This window comes from Bubalus bubalis, chromosome 18 (genome assembly GCF_019923935.1).
Source record: "Bubalus bubalis isolate 160015118507 breed Murrah chromosome 18, NDDB_SH_1, whole genome shotgun sequence".
NCBI classification, from domain to species: Eukaryota; Metazoa; Chordata; class Mammalia; order Artiodactyla; family Bovidae; genus Bubalus; species Bubalus bubalis.
This window is the reverse complement of record NC_059174.1, coordinates 38,848,211-38,866,851: the sequence shown is the minus strand read 5'-3', so window position 1 is coordinate 38,866,851 and position 18,641 is coordinate 38,848,211. Positions and strand designations below refer to the sequence as shown.

At 43.6% G+C, this 18,641-nt stretch overlaps 1 protein-coding gene across 9 annotated transcripts; it reads right to left on the bottom strand.

Moving 5' to 3' along the window:
- Window positions 1–1,750: 1,750 nt before the first annotated feature.
- ZNF821 (zinc finger protein 821) lies at window positions 1,751–18,641 on the bottom strand. Of its 9 annotated transcripts, none has more exons than XM_025268977.3 (9): window positions 18,562–18,641; window positions 17,829–17,891; window positions 16,545–16,632; window positions 15,136–15,250; window positions 8,038–8,163; window positions 5,367–5,512; window positions 4,572–4,676; window positions 3,464–3,630; window positions 1,751–2,721 (listed from the first exon to the last, which is right to left on the bottom strand). In XM_025268977.3, exons 4-9 carry the CDS (start codon window positions 15,173–15,175, stop codon window positions 2,067–2,069), a joined length of 1,239 nt encoding a protein of 412 aa, XP_025124762.1. In that variant the 5' UTR covers window positions 15,176–15,250; window positions 16,545–16,632; window positions 17,829–17,891; window positions 18,562–18,641; the 3' UTR covers window positions 1,751–2,066. The 9 variants fall into 9 exon arrangements, with proteins under 9 accessions (XP_025124762.1, XP_025124761.1, XP_044788066.1 ...); XM_025268976.3 differs by having other exon boundaries at window positions 16,545–16,662; window positions 18,562–18,633; XM_044932135.1 differs by lacking the exon at window positions 1,751–2,721 and adding an exon at window positions 3,128–3,268 and having other exon boundaries at window positions 16,545–16,662; window positions 18,562–18,633.

The following is an 18,641-nucleotide window of genomic DNA, read 5'->3' as shown; positions in this document are numbered from 1 at the left end:
CCACTGCTAACTTAGCTCGCCACTAGTAAGGGGTGAAACACTCAAGATACATAATAGTTACTCACTTTTATTGAGCACTTGCCGTGTGCCACAAAATCTACGTGCATTATGTATTAACAGTTACTTGTTGCTAGTACTATTATTTCCATTTTGTGGGTGGGAAAATGAAGAGGTTTAAGTATGTGCCCAAAGTTACACAGCAGTAATTAGCGGTACAGAATGTTAAATCCAGGCACCTAATTCCTGAGTTTATGTTAACTCATAGTTTGTTGTAAAAATTAAATGAGATAATCCATGAAAGTGCTCAGAACAATCTTTGACACATAATGAGTGCTCAACCATTTTTGAAACATCCCAGGTAGAACTTCCAGTGTGGGGCTCTGAGGAAGCCATTTGGCTCAAGTATTTTCTTTAAAATGTCCAGTACTTTGTAATAGGCTTATTAACATTTTTCAAAACTAGTATTTCAGCCAGCCTGGTAGGAATTAACCCTAGTTTGGTGGGGGGTCAGCTAACACTCTTTTAAGTAGCCTTGAACCTACAGAGGTCAGGGAGGAGTCCAAGTTTCCTTGTTATGATATTGGAAGAGGTCCACATTCCTGGCATAGTTATTTTTCTGGCTACAACTTAACTAGGGCACTTCCTTCTGGACATCAGGATCTATAATTATCTAAACTGTACACAACCTTTGGTGCAGGCTAAGGAAAGTTTTGTGCTTATTGTGTACCATCATAGGCGGCTTTTTAGAAATGACCTCAGCTCTTTGTCTCCTCCATGGTTTGGCAGACATACAAACTGCCAGAGTAGTCATTTTGCTCCAGTCTTGACCACTACTGACTTGAGCTCTCAGTATCACCTGAACTCTGGATTTTCCTCAGTGGGTTTTATTATCCTACCTTGGCTCTGGCGACTACATAAAAAGATAAGCTGTTACCTCTTCTCTCAAATATTGAGTTCCCTGGCACTATGTACCTTAATATTACAGCTGTTTCTATGACTGTATCCCTAAATGCAAATGACTGCTGTCTAGGGTAGAATTTTAAGTTTGGCAGACTGAATTCTGCTGGGCAAAGTAGTTGGTACCTAGTCTAAATACTATATCCTCTTTAGCAAGTGCCAGTCATGAGGAAAGGTGTGCTCAATATTGCTCAGTCATGTCTGACTCTGCGACCCCAGGGACTATACAGTCCATGGAATTCTCCAGGCCAGAATACTGGAGTGGGTAGCCTTTCCTTCTCTAGGGGATCTTCCCAACCCAGGGATCGAACCCAGGTTTCCCACTGCAGGTGGATTCTTTACCAGCTGAGCCACAAGGGAAGTCCAAGAACACTGGAGTGGGCTATCCGTTCTCCAGCAGATCTTCCCAACCCAGGAATCGAACTGGGGTCTCCTGCATTGCAGGTGGATTCTTTACCAACTGAACTATCAGGGAAGCCCCAGTCATGAGGAAAGGTGTCTACTTCTGAGTTTGGAAAAGGAAAGCTAGGTTGAAATAGCTCTTGGGACCATAGGCGAGGCTCATTAGGGTTGTGGGCATGGACCCTCACAAAGCCGGCATCGGTTCTTTCTCAATGTTGTCATTAACTTGTGAAGGGCCAGATAAGTGATCTGTGCTTGGAGAGCCTAAGTGGAGGAGCACCCTCCCTTGGAAAAAGACAATCACTGGAAGTTCCTGCCTGAAAACTTCCATCCAGGTCTTAGATCACTTCATTTGCTAGAATGAAATCAAGAGAAGAGCAGGAAAGGGCAGTAAAGATAAAATTAATTTATTTGCCCTCGTAACTCCACGGGCTGCACCGGGACCCCACAGTCCCACACGCAGACCTTGCAGCAGTGGGCTGGAAAGTTGAAGTGTCTGGAGTGCCTGCTCCCTTGTCCACAGCTGCCTGGATCCGGGTCCCTCCTGACCCCATCATCCTGCTCCCACATGCAAGGGGTATGCAGGTCCACCTGCAACAAACCCGGGCCTGCCTCCGCCGCAAGGACAGAATCTGAGGGTGACTGAGTGCGGATCCCTGTGGGCTCGGGTGGGTGGTGAGCGGGAAGGCAGGCAGGAGGGTGTGGCTTCAGTGCAGAGAGCTGCTGTTCTGCTCTTCAAAGGCCATCTTGCCCAGGAGTTGGCTGTCCAGCTCCACCCCACTCACAGGTAGCTGGAAGAAGTTCATTTCAGCTGCTAAGGCTGCCATGGCAGAAGGGTCCTGGCCAAACTGAGCTCGCAACATCATGTCCATTTTCTCCAGCCTCCTCTTGAGCCGCTTGGCCTCCCGCTCCCGGATGAGCCGGGCCTGCCGCTTCTCGGGGGTCTCGTTGGCTCGCTTCAGCCTCATGGCCTCCCGATCTCGTTGCAGCCGGCGTGCCCGCTGCTCATCCGTCTCCTGCATGCGCTGCAGGCGCTTGGCTTCTCGGTCCCTCATGCGCCTCACCTCCCGCTCCTCGGGGGTCTCATTGTCCCGCCGGCTCTTCTTGGCTGTGCGCTCTCGTTCCAGTCGCTGCAGCCGGACTTCCAAAGGCTCATTCTGCCGACGCAAGGCCCATTTGCGGACGCTGGGGGTCTGGGCTTCCAGCAGCTTCCGGTAGGCTGCACAGTTGTTGCACACAAGCAGAATTCCAGCAGGGTACACTGGAGGAGTAAAGGCAATGTCCTTCCCCTCGGCACTGGAGGGGCCTTCACTGTGGGCTGGTGGTAGGGATTCCATATTAAGGACTTCAGGGAGTTTCTCACTGGAAAGCAAAAATTTTGTACAGTTAATGCCATGGTCTAACAAGGCCCTGATTTATTCTGTCCTGCCAGGCCAGACGCTCCAAGTTCACCACTAGGGGTCAGTTGAGTACTTGGGAGACCTCCTCCACCTTTCCGCTCTTGCCCTTCTTTGGGCCAGGGTGTCTACCAAGTCTTGAAGCCCACCTGGAGTTAGGGACTGAGCCAACCGCCACAGCAAGCCACCAGAAATCAGAGGAGGAGCCCTTACGATGTGCAGTCCTGTTCAAGCCAAACTGATGGTGTCTGTAGGAGTTGTGCAGGGCAGTCCTCCTTGAGGTGGCAGCTGCCGTAGGGGAGGTCCGGTCCACTGGCTTCACCTCCCCCTGCCCGACCCTGCCTTGTACACTAACTAGCAAACGGTGCAGACAGTGCACACAGCCCCAGTCTTCCTGGACACGGTGGAGACTGTCCTCCTGTGAGGGTCCTCATGGCCTCTCTAACTTCTTTCTCCATGCTTTATCATGAAGGTTCTTGGACTTCCCACGTCTCTTTCCAGATGAAGATATTCTGATCAAGGAAAGACACGAGAATTCATTTCCCTTTGGGGGTGTTTTAATGGAATGGACATATTTACTAGCCTCCTTCCTTGTATTTCCAGAGTCAAGAGTCAGTTGCCTTTGCAATGCCAAGTCTTTGACTGGGAAAGGAGAACCCACACCCAGTTATCTGCTCCCAGCATAGAGGTTTAGGTGCCCGGCTCACCTGTTAAATGTGGCATGGCTAGTGAAACGGGCTCCACACACAGCACAGTTCGACCGCTGGTCCTCCGAGTGGATTAAGAGATGGCGACCCAGTGACCCTGGGGAGCTGAGGGCCCGGCCACAGACGGGACACATGTAGCTCTTGGCGCTCACCACGGCTGCAGTGTGCTGGAAAAGAGAGCCTCATCTGTCAACTCACACCAGCTCCAGGACAAGTTCTACCCACTGAAGAACTACTTTCTGGGAAACACCCCTCTTTCCTTAGTCTTAGAACAAGAACTCTTCTCCCTATTTAGCATCCAGAAAAGGAACAGGCTCACGTTAAAGGGCCTTCAGAAGGGCGAGGCCATCCACACCACTGCTCAGATTTCACTGATTTGAGTTCTGACTCTGTTCTGGGATATGGGGCTGGCTTGGCGAACAATGAGATGCCACATTCCTCTTCAGAGCCAGAGAAGAATTTTCACTCAGGATAATTTCTCATGGTCTGTCTGCCCCATGCTGTGTAGGTACAAGTGCACTTTACCATCTTGAGCCACCAGGGAAGCCCAACAAGTGCACTTTAAAGGAGCATTGAAGGCCAAGTCTAGAAACTGGCTGGGAAGACTGGTACCCAAAAGGTATTTAAATGCACAGCCTTTCCTTCCATCTTTCAGTATCAGTCTTCTGAAGAAATGCTTCCCCTCATGAACCAGTGATCTTTATGGTAAAACCCAGCTGCCATGTGTGCTGATGCCTGTTCACTACAAATCATGACACGTGTTCTGAGACTGGACGGTTGTCTTGTTCTGATGTGTTGGTTTACACTAACTTTCTCCAGTCTTTCCGAAACATCTGTTAATTCATTTTTTTCTTCTTTAAAACAAAGCCCATTTCTCTCTCACTATATAAAATATACATTAATTACTTTAGGAAAAAAATGATACTTAATTTTCACAATGTCTGCCTGGGAACCCAGAACATATTCACTCAATGTATCCCACTTATTCTATAAGAGTGGAATCTGGGTGGAAGCAAAAACAACCCAAGGTTCTTTCTGGGGTTGGAGGCAAAGGCTAAACAAGTCACTGGCGCCTGTTTTCCAGAGCATGTGGCTCCCCAAACCATACCTGGTACACGTGAGCAATCAGCTGCTCCCGACTCCCACAGTCGAGCTGGCAGAGGGGACACTGGCAGAGTCCAAGTAACGGGTCAGAATGCAAATTCTCCGTGACCTGCAACACAACAAGTAGGCAATTCACTAAGATGGTTTACCAGTCTCTTCCCTGCCTTGCTTCTTTTAAAAGGGTATCCTGTTAAAAGGAACACAACCTCTTATCATACATTATTCTCAGGTTCCCATCGTGGGTCAAAGGAGAGTGACGGGGGAAAGGGAATTAAATTTGTTCCCATCTTCATTTTTTCCAAGGCTTCCTGCCATGAAGACATAGAATTACTCCAGAGAGCTTATCTAATTTCCCCCCCTAAGGTAAACTCTGTAGGGAGAAAACTAGCTTTCCCTCCTGCCATGCCTCTTGGAAGAATCCTCAAGAGACAATTTAGTGAAAAGATGGCACCTCATTTAATACTGTGACTGAAATTTGCAAGCGTATTCAAGAGTACATCTCAGCAAGTCAGCTAATAGTTTTACAAAGATGGACATTCTGCCGGAAAGAAGTGGGGAGCTTTGAGAGCAGAAGCTGTGTGTGGGTAAAGTGATATGTGGGCGGGTGGAAAAGGAAGGCTGGGTGTGATGAGAACTGTGTGCCTGAGGATTGGGTACCTGGTGCTGTGAAAGAAGAGAGGCTACGTTTGAAAACCCGGGAGACCCTCAGAGGCGAGAGTTGCCTTCAGGTGGAAGAGAGGCATCTGGACAGAGCAGAACGGGAAGGGGTGCCCAGACTCAGGAGCCATTTGTCACTTGCCTCATGCTCTACCACTTTCTTTCCACCAACAGGCTGTTCTGCATTTTCTAACTCTTTTTCCACTTTGACCACTCCTCCATCTTCCTCTGACGTATGGGAAGAGACTTCATCTTGTGTGGTCTCCTCTTCATCTCCCTCACTGTCACCTGGAACACACAAACTGGTCACTTGTTCTGATTTTTGCATGAGTACATCTTGTGTTGCTTTCCACCCAAGAGTTTGCAGCTAAAACGGAAAACACCCCCAGATCTTCCATAATATAGTTGGTATCAGAGCTTTTTTTGAGTACAAATCATGTTAAGTGGAAGCCAGCTCTAACTGTTCCTTATATTGTCATATATACACAAAAGAGAAAATTGGAGGTAAAACTGCATTGGAAAATGGTTATTAGGCCTTGTATATTATCAAAAAAGCGATAACTTCTTACACACGGTTCCCAAATATTTCACACTTCAAATCACACCTCCCATGCACCTCACACCATGCTTATTCCGACAACGCACCACTTCCAACTTACCAACACTTATCACTGATTTTATTACTTACTTTTGTCCCTAACCTCGCTGCAGTTTCTCCATATACTCTGTTCTATTCTGAGACCCACTAGTCTTTTCTCTCCCAACAAACCCCAAGGTGCACTTGTAGAAACACCAAGTTTTTCTTTCTTTTTATCAATAAAGGAAGTAGTAAGAAATTAGGTAAAAACGTCACTTTCTAGGGGAAAAGCTGCTCAGGACAGTGCAAGAGTTAGTACAGCAACCAACCTCTGGCATTCTGCAGTGGTGTTTGACTCATGGTGTCCTCACCCTGCTAGGAACTCAGCAGTCTAGGCTAAATAACTCCATTATTCCTGGTGGTTCCTTGGATTATCTGATGGATAACTGAATGCTTAACTGGAGGCAACAGGATATTCTTTACTTTGGGATGAAACATCATTTCTCATGACTAAAGTAAGAATTGAGTTTGTTTTAGTTTAGGCGTAGGATGTGGCTGTGCGGAGGTCTGCCTGTGGCTGGGGGATCTGCAAGGTTTGTGTGAGCTGATTTTTTTTTTCCTCTCTATTATAAAATAGGAAAAGAAATTTTTTTTTAAACATAGTAATGTAAGAAGTTCTTTCTGAAAGGGAAAAAAAAAGTGCTAGTACATTGAAGATCCCAAGAGGAAGCCAAACCAGGGGAAACTGTCAGACTCTAGTCCCATCCCAACACCACCTGTATCTTGGACTCCTGGGCCTGAATGTCAGTGAGAAGAATACAGGATGGAGCTTCACCAGGCTCTCTGCATTGGCAGTGGGACTCGGCTTTCTTAACTAACGATGCTTATCTTCTACTCTCCCTTAAGTAATTTCTAAATCTACCAGTAACTGGGCAAAACTGGTCACATTCCCTTTCTTCCAAAGAGAATCTACCCATGTCACCTGCTGGTAGTTACTTGTGTCTCTGTTAGATATTCCACTTGGTTAGTGGCCTGGATTTGAGCCCTGGAAAGATCTGTAGTACACGTGCACTACTCCTCAGTCCAAAGGTTTAGTTTGAATCCACTTCAGTAAATAAGGATTGGCACAGATTAAATGATACAATGTTTTCTCATCAGCTTATTTCGAATACTTGTAGTCTAAGACAATACTGTATCAAACACTTTTTGTAATTTCTCAAAAATTCAAATATATATACAAGAAAGGTTAAAAAAAAAAGTCTGCCATGTAAAGGGATGATACAACTTTTCCAGAATGGAAACCTACCAGACCTCTATAGATTTGGCATTCCCACCTACTACTAAAACTGGTGGCTCCCACAGATTTTCTAGAAATATTTGGGTTTATTTTTCTGTACCTGAGCAATGACTTGCTAAATTACTTTTCATTGCTAACATGTTAGTTTAAATAGAAAATGTAGTACGTAGAAGAGTGCAGAACTCTCCCTCTTCTTTCCTCTCCAACCCCAAATGTGGAGAAAAATCAGAAATGTCAATCTGAATTGATACTAATAACAACCAATATCAGAAGGATCAAATTAGTAAAGTGAGGGTATCATCCTAGAAAATAATACATCTCAAAGTGTATTTGTTCAAGCAAGTCATGGAACAGATGATCCCTGAGGTTCAACCAGTTACCAGCCACTGTCTTTTCAATCTCTTAGTCAAAGGGATCTACTTAGGATGTGGGGTGGAAAGACCTCCACATTAGCAGTTTATATGCTATGTAATCTCACTAACAAGCAAATCCTCTTACAGAGCATTAAAACTGGGTCCTCAAGCAATAACTTTCAAGAATACCATGCTTATATTTTATTAATTATGAATAAATAGATTCCAAAGGACAGGGATTTTTTTTTCTTCTCATTTGATCTAGCCCAGGGGCTCCTTGCATACTAAACATCCCTAAACATCCCTATGCCCCTATCAGAGTTATCACAAACCTATCTATGTATGGCACTATGCCAAGTACTGCAGTCCTTGAGTTTTAAAAAAAAACAAAAACATAATGTCAAACCTGTTATCTCTCTGAACAAGCATATGCCCATACACCTTAGAACACCTGTGGGAACACTGAGGATCCACAAATCTCCTTCAGGTCTTCCTCCCAACCCCCATGCACAATCCCCAGAGCACACACACTCTGATAATTCTTCTCCCATTGCCCTGAGTCATTACCAGAAGGTGCAGAACTCACTGCTACTGGAGTCCTGATCTCTTAGTTGTTGGATAGCTTGTCGCTGACTGCCAAGGTCTCCAGGAAAATCAGTTTTCATCATCGCCTGGCGGGCTTGCTCTTCTAGCCCAGCAAATACTTGATCCCCTGGTGGTCACAAGGAAAAATAGTCAGGCCACCAGCTGGGCGGTATATCCCCAGGCAAGCTGGTTGGAAAGGCAGACCATTCAAAGGTAGGAGACAGGCAGGTACCCTGTGGTGGGGTCATTCATCTCCAAGTCAGCTGGTGGCCTCCAGTGGTTTCTGGGCACAGCTACTCTTCCTGGGCAAGAAGCCAGATGCTCTAGAAAGCAGCATTTGCCTCTCTTAAATCCTCCTACTCTTGACTCCTTTTAGAGGTGATAAATTGCTATTATAATGTTCCATCAGGAATGGATAGACAGAGACAAGAGGAGGCAAAGCGATGGGATGAAGATAGGGTGACAAATCTGGGCATAATTTTGAATCTTAGTGTATTAATGACATGGCCCTGACTGCCAACTTCCGACTATGTAAACAAATGCTTCAAATGATCCATCTAAAAACAGTATCTCTGACCCCATCTTTCATCCATTCTCCTTACAAGATATACTATGGAAGTTTTCCCTTGACTCCCTCACATCTATAAAAATTAGTCACGAGCAAATAAAAAATTGGTAGAATGATTGATTAAAAGGAAAATGGATAATATGTGAACCCACTTCTGCTGAGGAACAAACTTCCTGAAACATGCCAACCAGTTCACAACAGGATAATATTTCATCTAGTCTCCTTGGTTTAGTATGGTCTTTTTTTTTCTCTTTGTATGGAGTATCCAAAAGCCCTGGAACCATCCTTGATTGTGCATTTATCCCAAGGAACTCCGCCTGGTGTCTGTGTGGTTATTGAAGAGTTAACATTTAAGTGCTCTTTTATTTCCAAGAGGCCAGGCATAAGGGAAAAAAAGAATTGGGTTTCTCAAGGTTTCCATTATCTCAGTCAGAGTGGAAACTACAATCCCTATTCTCCAGCCACCAAGGAAGAATAATAAAAGCCCTAGTGAAATGTCTGACAATAGGCCAGGTGCTTTCTTAATGAAGAGAGAAGGGAAATTAAACAGGCTCAGATTCCGAGGCTGATACAATGATTTGGAGAAATAACCTGGTCAAATGACTTGAACAACTAGTCTTCGGGCAGTGAAAAAACTGATGTGAAGTATGACTTCCCAGGTGGCTCAGTGGTAAAAAACCCGCCTGCCAATGCAGGAAGCCATAGGAGACTCAGGTTTAATCCCTGGGTCAGGTAGATCCCCTAGAGAAGGAAATGGCAACCCACTCCAGTATTCTTGCTTGGGTAATTCCATGAACACAGGAGCCTGGTGGGCTACAGTTCATGGGGTTGCAAAGAGTTGGACATGACTGAGCGACTGAGAACACACACGGGCTTTGTGTGATTCACTCAGGTATTTGTTCAGCAAATATTCAGTGAACATGTCCTATATGTTAAGTGCTGAATGCTAATAATAGTGATTATTTGGCACTTCCAAGTTCCAGGCTGTGTTAAGTGCTTTATAGTTGCTTTGTTGTTCAGTCGCTAAGTCGTGTTTGACTCTTTGCGATCCCATGAACTGAAGCACGCCAGGCTTCCCTGTCCTTCATCATCTCCCAGAGTTTGCTCAAACTCATGTCCATTGAGTCAGTGATGCCATCCAACTATCTCATCCTCTTTTGTCCCCTTCTCCTCCTTTATAGTTGCTACTTCACCTTAATTCTCTGCAAGAGTCTTTGTCGTGGGAATTACTGTCCATATTTTACTTGGGAGAAAAACTAAGATCTATGGTGGAAATAAAGATTCAAACTCCAGTCTATCCAACCCTTAATAACTATATTTTTCAACTCCTTTCTAGCATAGTTGTAAACAGAACTTTAAGTGGTTCATTAGAGTGATTTTACCAAAAACAAATGGTTGTCTCTGTGTGATAAGAATAGCTCTGATCCTACCGTCAGTGTTACTTTCCTTCCAGGAGAAACTGATATACACAATGCAAATATCAAAATAATATTCTCAAGGCCAGTAATGATGGAAGGAACCATCATTTTCCTGGTTCTGACGCCATGTGATGAGTTACCATGCCTGGCTTAGAGTGATATTATGCTCCTCTGAATGACGCTGTGAGTGGGAACAGAGATGCTGAAAGTCTAAGTGCACTTCTAGATACACAGCCCTCAAGTAAAGGAAAAATAAGCTGCTTCACGTCGACTTTCATAATATTCAGGATGACACACTGGGTATAAATTATAGCAAGGGAGAGCAAAAAATGAATTCTTTGTTACAGTGCCTCCTCTTTCCTCTCTGCAGGAGTAAAATATTGAATTTCTCCTTGTTGGTTCCTCTGTAACCACAAGACCATGGCCAACTGGAACAGGTAATGAACTCTGGGTAAATGCATGTTTTTGGACCTGGTGGCCATGACAGGTATGACACTAAGGAGTAAGTTACGTACTAGCATATAATTATCAAGGGCAGACCATCCACATCAAAGACATCTCTAAAGAAGCCTATCTAGAAACCAGCTAGGTTTTTAACACACCAAGAATCTATACTTTCCCCTCCTTTCTTAATGGGGAATCACCACTGGATTCGAAGGACATCTAAAAGGATATGTACTTTTTAAGATCAGCTAGTAATTCAGTCTAGTCTCCATTATCCTGGGCTAAAATTTTACTTCTCTTGACATTATCTAAATATTTAGGCCTTCACAGAACAGAGAAGAGTCTGTATAATACAGCCATCCTATCCAGGACTTTTGGGAGCATTCTCACCTTGGATAGTTGGGCTATATTAATTCTGTTATTCTTTCCTTTGGCAGTTTGGAAAGAAAAGCTATGGTCCCATATTTTATTCCACTCCTGACTTGGGAAAAAGGCTAAGGTAAACTTTACTCCTCAGGGATATTCCTATTTTAAATATCAACATAAAGCAAACTATATAAAAACTATTAAAAAGGATTCTTTCATAAGAAGGTAGTGATACTTGCTAAAAGTATGTCATATTAACTCAGGTATAATATGATCTAAACAGATACTAGTGATTAGGAAGTGTTACACAATTGCCTGCTTTTACAGTGTAGAATTATTATTTCCTTCTGTCTTGAGACTATTGGAGGTTAAAAAAATCCTCTGGTTTTAGATATCAATGTAAAGTAACTATCTTATTTAATTAACATGGGTATTTATTTGTCTATTGATAGTTGAGAAAAAGTCATCTAAGCTCACCAGTAAAAAGCAAGGTGCTACCTCTCATTTTTATGGTATGAAATCTAGATACTGTTGGTCTGATTTGGCTAAGGGTTTTTAGACCAGATAAGAATAAAGTCACACAAGCAAGTCTGTAGAACAGATGAGAAGCCTGAGATGAAAGTTACTGGAAAGAAAAAGATTTTACAATTCTCTTTCTTGAGTCTTTGGTGCAGTTAAATAAATGCAATGTCTGGTGGAATGAAATTAAGTATAGCAGTTGAGACATTTTCTAGGAGAGCAGATGTCGAATTCAAAATAAAATAAGTTAGTGTTAGGAGTGAGGTGTTTAGGATTCTTTTTCTAGCTGACAGTCTCTGTAACTGAGGTGCTACATGTTGGGAACTGAACCATTACCTTACAAGGATGCTGACAATGAATAAAGACAAAACAAATTGCACTTTTTAGAAGATGAGGGACTTTAAAGCCTTTTTTCCTACTTCTCTGTACAAGTTAAAAGAGTAATTGAGGTTGGAAGTTTTCAGTCTCACATATAATTTGAAAACAAAAGTCTCTTAAGAAAAAGTTTTCCTTTATTTAAGTGGTTTGCTTGGTATAAACACATCAAATGAAAGTGTGCAAAGGACTGTTCGAAACCACTCTAGAAACAGTTTACAGAAGTTTGTACTCAGAAGGGGGTGAGATGAGGAAGGAGGGAGGGAAGAGATCTAACAGAGATCTCAAGCTACCAGCAGTTCCTCTGTAACTAACAATAATTCTGGACTTCTATTCCAAAGCTCTGCATCAAGTCTATTAACCAACTGGGCAAAACATAAAGAGTGCCTAGATGTTTCTGGGAGAAGGAGAGATCATGACGATAATTTAGATCCAGAGACAGTCCTGAGAAAAGCCAAGTATATGCCAGAGCACCCTGCCCGTTGGCTTCTAAAGTAGATCTGACAGATGCTGCTGGGCTACAGCAGTGCGATTCTTAATATATTCTTTTAGGCGGGCTTTGAGCTTCATGCCACACAATCCTCTTCTTCCCAGAAGGCAGATCTGATGGAGCTCCGCCATTACTCTGCTCAAATGCCGATTGGCTTTGACATTTAAGCAAAGCTTCTGCAGACCTTCCCGCCTCCCAGAACCTGAATCCATTCCATTTACTTTAAATAGAGGAGAGGCATTAAATTCAATATATTTGATTGGTTCTATTTTGCTGCAAGGGGATAGAAGGCTCACGTGGTCAGAAGACTGAAATTACTAACTTCCGCTTGTCATTATTATCATGGGCAATGAGAAAATGACCTTTCAAAAAAGGGAGGATCAGCTTTAGTCCCCAAATAGTAAATAAGCAGAAGGTTCCCAGAGACTAGCAAATCTCAGGGTCTTTCTTCTTTCTTAGTCCATCGTGTGAGATGCATTCAAAATTTCCTGCCCAAAGGTCTCACTGAAAACAGCCCCTCCCTGAAGGTCTGCTTTTTAGTTGCACCCAAACCTTGCTGTTCATAGCCCTCTTAATGGTTACCAGTGCAGAGTCTGCAAAGTCCTACCCGCTCCACCACTGTACTATGATATTCACTAGCTCAAGTCTAGAACACTGCATTTCTGCAGCTGTGGATATGGTATTCCCTTCTTCTCTATGGCCTGTGTTCCAACTCCAGTAGCTACGGTGGGAAGAGATGCGGCTATGGATTTATGCTATGTGGGTGTAGGAATCTGCCACACAAGCATTTACTGGCTCCCCTGGACTGATCACAGTCATATATCATCTCTGTGAGCTACATTCCTCCAAGTCTCTTTGGACAGGTGGCTTTTATAGTTAAATCCCAACTCCAGTGACTGCCTTATTTGTGAACTCATCACTTTACTAAGAGTTCCTTTTCCTACCCTGCCTTCTTGGGGAAACATCTGTGTCTTTATCAATATTCATCTTCAAACCAGAGCAGAGAAGACAATCCTGAACTTCTGTGTTCAATTACCTATGCTACAGATACTTCATCTTGTCTCTCTTGACAATCCTCACATTTAGGGCCACTAAATTTCACTGTTTTGGCAGCAATTTCTAAATTGCTTCTGAACAATTTCTAATTGTTCAGAAACAATTTCTAATTGTTTCTGAACCACTCACTTTTATATTAAGCAGCCTTCCAGATCCACTTACTATAAAATACACTCTGAGAAGCATCCAAACTTGCTCTGTTTTATACAACTCTTCTGGGACTTGAATAGAAGAATTAATTGTATAGGAATGTTTACCACCCTAATCTCATTTAATCTATAACATACTGAAGTCCTCTTAATTCCTCCGTACCTATGGTTTTCTCTCCTACTCTTGAAATTACCCAATAAAATAAAATAAGGTACACACTGTTTGGCATACAGTATCTTTTTAATAAATTTTAGTCCTTTTAACTCCTTGACTAACCTAACCTCTCAAATGTAGGATTTCTTTCCTTAAAAAAAAAAAATCTTTCAAATGTTCTAATGCTGAATTCCCTTCAAATGTTGCTGTGCTTTAGTCAGTCCTCCATAACAATAGGGGGCTATTTGTCTCTTTTTTACATTTGAATGAAGATGTTTATCTGCTCAGAACAAAGGAAATTGGTTAATTGTCTCAAATCTGCATAAATATGTCAATGCTCATTTAATAAGGCCCTTTTGAACACCCACTCTGAGATGTGCTGCTTTCCTGATGGCTCAGTGGTAAAAAAAAAAAAAAAATCCACCTGCCAAGCAGGAGATGGGTTCAATCCCTAAGTCAGGAAGTTACCCTGGAGGAGGAAATGGCAACCCACGCCAGTATTCTTGCCTGGGAAATCCCATGGACAGAGGATCCTGGCGGGCTACAGTCCATGGGGTGACAAAATAGTTGGATATGACTTGGTAAGTAAACAACAAATCTGAGCAGTGCTAAAAGTTGAAAGGGATAGCAATAATTATATATGGGACATAGTGTCTGCCCTCCAGAAGTTTACAATCCAATTACTGAACTAAGAGAAATAATGCAAGGCAGTAAAGCACAGCTGTTTTCTGTTATCAGTCTCTCCTTCATGTGATCCATCCTGCACACTACTTTGTAGTCTAAATGTCACTCCAGTCTCCCTGTTTAAAAACCTTACAGTATCTCCTTACAGCCACAATGAAGTATGAACTTGGCCTGGCCTTCAGGCCTCTGCAATATAGAGTTAAACATCTCCAACCTCATGGTCTGTGGTTTCTGAACAAATGAAACTTTTGCTTCATACAAAGTCTCCTTGTTCCCTGAACATATCATGTGCATTCCCTCTTTGTATCTTTGCTCATGCAGTTTCCCCTACCTGATTTTACCTCTCCTTTCCTCTGTTTTAAAAAAACTCACCTTCTACTTTCTAAAGCCCCGTTCAAAGTCATGTTGTGGGGCCTCTTCCATCAAGCATTCCCTCGCTACTTCAGTCCATGGAGTTCTCTCCCTCCTCTTAACTTCTGTAGTACACACAGTGTACAGCATCCTTATTTGACACTTAGCATAGATTATCTTGCTATATGCTCATCTACCTCTCTATATATCTGTGGCTACATTTTAGTCTTACGTATCATTTTATTGTTTTATAGCCTTGGCATCTAGCACAAAGCTTTGCATAGAGTAGGAACCCTATAAATGTCTGTTAATGTGAATACTAAGGATGAATCAAGAACACCTATTCCTAAGACAGGTTTCCAAGACTTCGCCTAGCACAGACACACTTTAAATCCATCACATTTGACACCTTTGACTCTTTTTTGCTTCAAGAATTAGTGTGAGCCAATCACTTAAATTCAGATTACTCTTCCATTCCAACCCTCAGCATTCCCAGGTTTTGGAAGAGAAAAGCCCCATACTCACAGTGAACTTTATTTGGATTTGTCTGTTTCCGACGGGACATGTTTCCCTGATCCAAGAGCTCTGGCTTTTCCCAGTTTCACGACTGGATGTTACCACCTCCTTGCAAGGTGCTGACCTACAATAAAAAGGATAATGTTAGCATGTGTCATTCAGCCTGGAAATTATACACAATTAAAAGATAAAAGACTTTTTTAAATAGTTTTTGAGCATATAAAACTCACCATTTATAAATTACTGTACTACTTAAAGAGAGAAATGAATAAATCTCTAGCATAACGTTAAGGTCCCAAGAAGTTTGAGATGGGACTCTAAAGGATTTAGAGAATTTCACTCTAAATCCACTTGTGGAATCCAGAATACTGTTAAGTAATCATGTTCAAGGTCACAGGGTAGAAAGGAAAGTGAAAAACTCAGGCAACCAGTGTTAGACACACTGTGGGCTCACCCCACAAATTGTAAAAGGAAGCAAAGGAAGCTCAAGAGGGTGGCAGCTCACATGTCACATGCCCTCTGGAAGTCAAGCCCTGCAATCTGCACCAGTGGGAGCCTCCAGATGTTTTTTTCAAGAGGTTATCTCTCCTGGAGGGGACAAAGGCACCACATTCCTGTGAAACAGGAAATATCTCAAAACTCTTGGGCACCTGTCAATGAAAACATGGGAAGTAGAGCCTCTACTAGTGATGTAGGCACAGTGCCAGGCACTGTGGATGACAGGGCACTAAAGCAAATCAGACTTCCAATGCTGAAGATGGGCTTTCACCAGAAGAGCTGGGCGCCGTCCACATTGTTGAGTACTAATTCAATACCGCAGTGTGAAGTATCAACCTGGCCCTGCTCACATGCTCCCAGGTGGTGGTCAAAGTTAATAACTGTAGTGCCTCTTCTCAATCCAGCCTTTGTGTAGCAAAGGGTGGGAAGAACAAAGAGAAAAAGTGCCCAAATGAGAAGTGTTGCAGAGACATGCACCTGCTTCCCTGAAATAGGAGGAAACAGATACTTACGCCTACAGTTCCTGGTTAGTTATAAGAAAGGATTTCCCAGCATTAAGTGTTGTTAGAGAGTCTGAAATGGATTAGTAGAGGAAGCTGTGAATTTTCTTTGAAAGACAGAGTGAATAAACAGACATAGATTGAAAAGAGAGATATTCTCTTTCGTACCAAAGATAAGAATGTGGACCTGATCACCCTCGAACTTTTCTTTCAGTTCTTGCCTTCTCAAATTGTACTCACACTGAATAAGCAAATATAAAATTGTAGTTTACTGCCTTAAGAGGCATTATGAGAGGTTACTTACTACCATCTATACTCTGCACTCAAGTTAGTGAAGACTTGCCTCCTGTTATGCCAACTAACTCCTCTATGTAGCTAGAAAGGACCTCAGACCTGTAATCAGATCCTGCCTCCCCTTACCAAAAGAAGAAAGAAACCGCAAATGGCAAAGACAGGCCTCCACAGGAAGTGGCAAAGGAAGCAGCTTTCAGGCAGTCTTCTATCATATCTGCATATCAAACACAGTTCTTTTTCAGACCTTTAATTAAAAAAAAAAAAACTCCAAATGTATACAGTAAAAATCAATTTTAAGGTAGAATGCTAAGTGCTAATGTTAATGAAATGTGTTCTCTAAGTTTTGTTTGTTTAGATGATTTCTTTTTAATCAAATAGTTATGTCATAAACTGAAGCGGTGAATGAATATTACACTTTGGGTCTTTTTCTATAAGTCTGTGGAATCACAAAACAGAAAGCTGAATGAAATGCAGGTTGCCTATCATTTTCCCCCCCAAATTTGCAGAGCTATAGCTCTCTATTGTATAAGGAAGAAACGAAATCTTAACTAATATTTATATTTTCTTCCCATCAAGATCTGAAATTGAAACTATGGGATAAAGGCAATAAAAATCCTTCAAAAGAAGGCCAAATAATTTGAGACAGGCTCTATTCAGATCATCTTGGTGAGGCAACAATGCTAAATACTAAACAATACTAAAGCTTCAAGTCTGAAACAGAGATCAGTATTTGCATATTTAAATCTCCAGTGTCCACTGCATCTCACAATCCTCCTAGTGGTCAAATGAGGAACCAACCAGATGGTACCCAATGGGACTGACTTCACACCTGAGGGATTGAAGGGAAAACAGAAGCAAATATTCTTACCTCCCTCAAAAAAAAAGAAAGCCTGTGGGGTTTTGGACTCTTGAAAATAAATGTCATTTAATTAATTAACAATTAAAAAATCTAGCACTGGAGGTACATTCTTGACTGCACAACAAGATCGCAGAGATTAGCCAATTGTTTTACAGCAGTAAAAGCTAAAGAATTCCATAGACACAGTGCCCTAAAGTTCACTAACTCAGTTTTACTTTCAACACTGACTCAGTTCCCAAGTTGTAATTCGAAACCCACACAAAAATGTAAATGGATAGCCTGAACATCACCATCTGGAAGAAAAAGAGGATGGGAAGAAAGGTAACCGGTGAGATTCAGGTTTACAAGAGATCCTATTTTAAAAGGGAGGCAACTTTGTCCATCTTTAGTACAAGGTTAAGAATCCTTGGGAGGGAGGCCAACAACTCCTCTTAACACTGTCCCTGATCTCTCACAGGTGTTAGGCTGCAGGTTCCAGGACACGCCACAGACTTCGGCAAGGAAAAAAATGGGTGAAATCCAAGCTTTAAGAAAAGAGGGTTCACTCCCACCTCCAGATCTGGTGCAGTTCCCACGGAGCAAAGTAAACTCGCCTGAATCCCAGTGGTTTGTACCTGCCAAAAAGGAGAGGACAAGAAAGCTGGTCACGTAGCCGCCTCCCGGTTCACCCTGCTCCCGCTTCTGTTTGGTCCGGAGCTTGTGTATACTCAGCCGAGACGGTCCCTCTGGCTTCCTGAAGCAGGAGCACAGGTAGATTCCCGGGAATTATCAGCCAAGAGCCAGAGGTCTTCCGAGGCGGCTCAGACAAACGCTCAGACAATACAGTCTTCTCAGAAATCTAAATTTAGAAGCCTTTCTGGAGACGGCGGCTCCGGAATGATACCCGGGTCGGCACCCTCACGCCCATCCTCTCCCTCCCCCAGCTCCAGCCCAGCCTGTCAGACGCCGGGGCCGTCCCGGCGGTGCCCGGCTGAGACCGACCTAGGCCCACGCGGGGAGGGCGGCGGCGCGGACACCCCTCCCGCGCCCGAGATCGCCAGAGGGACGGGAAAGAGGAACGGCCGCGGTGGGGAGTCAGCCGGGTCCAGCCGCGTCGCGGGAGCCGGGGGCAGGGGGAGGGTCGGAGCCAGGACGGCCCCCGCCCCCCAGGCCAGAGTGAGCCCCTGGCCCCTTCCCCAGACGCAGACTGACAAAAGGACCGACAGACGGCGACCAAGGGAGGGGGCGAGGAGCCCCTGCATCCTCAGCCTGGTCCCGGATGGAAAGAGTCGGGGGTCTTTTTACCCGGCGCCTCGGCGCTCCGCGGCGCTCCGGGTCCCTGGGCCCCGCCTCCGGACAGACAGACCGCCGGACAATGGGCCCCG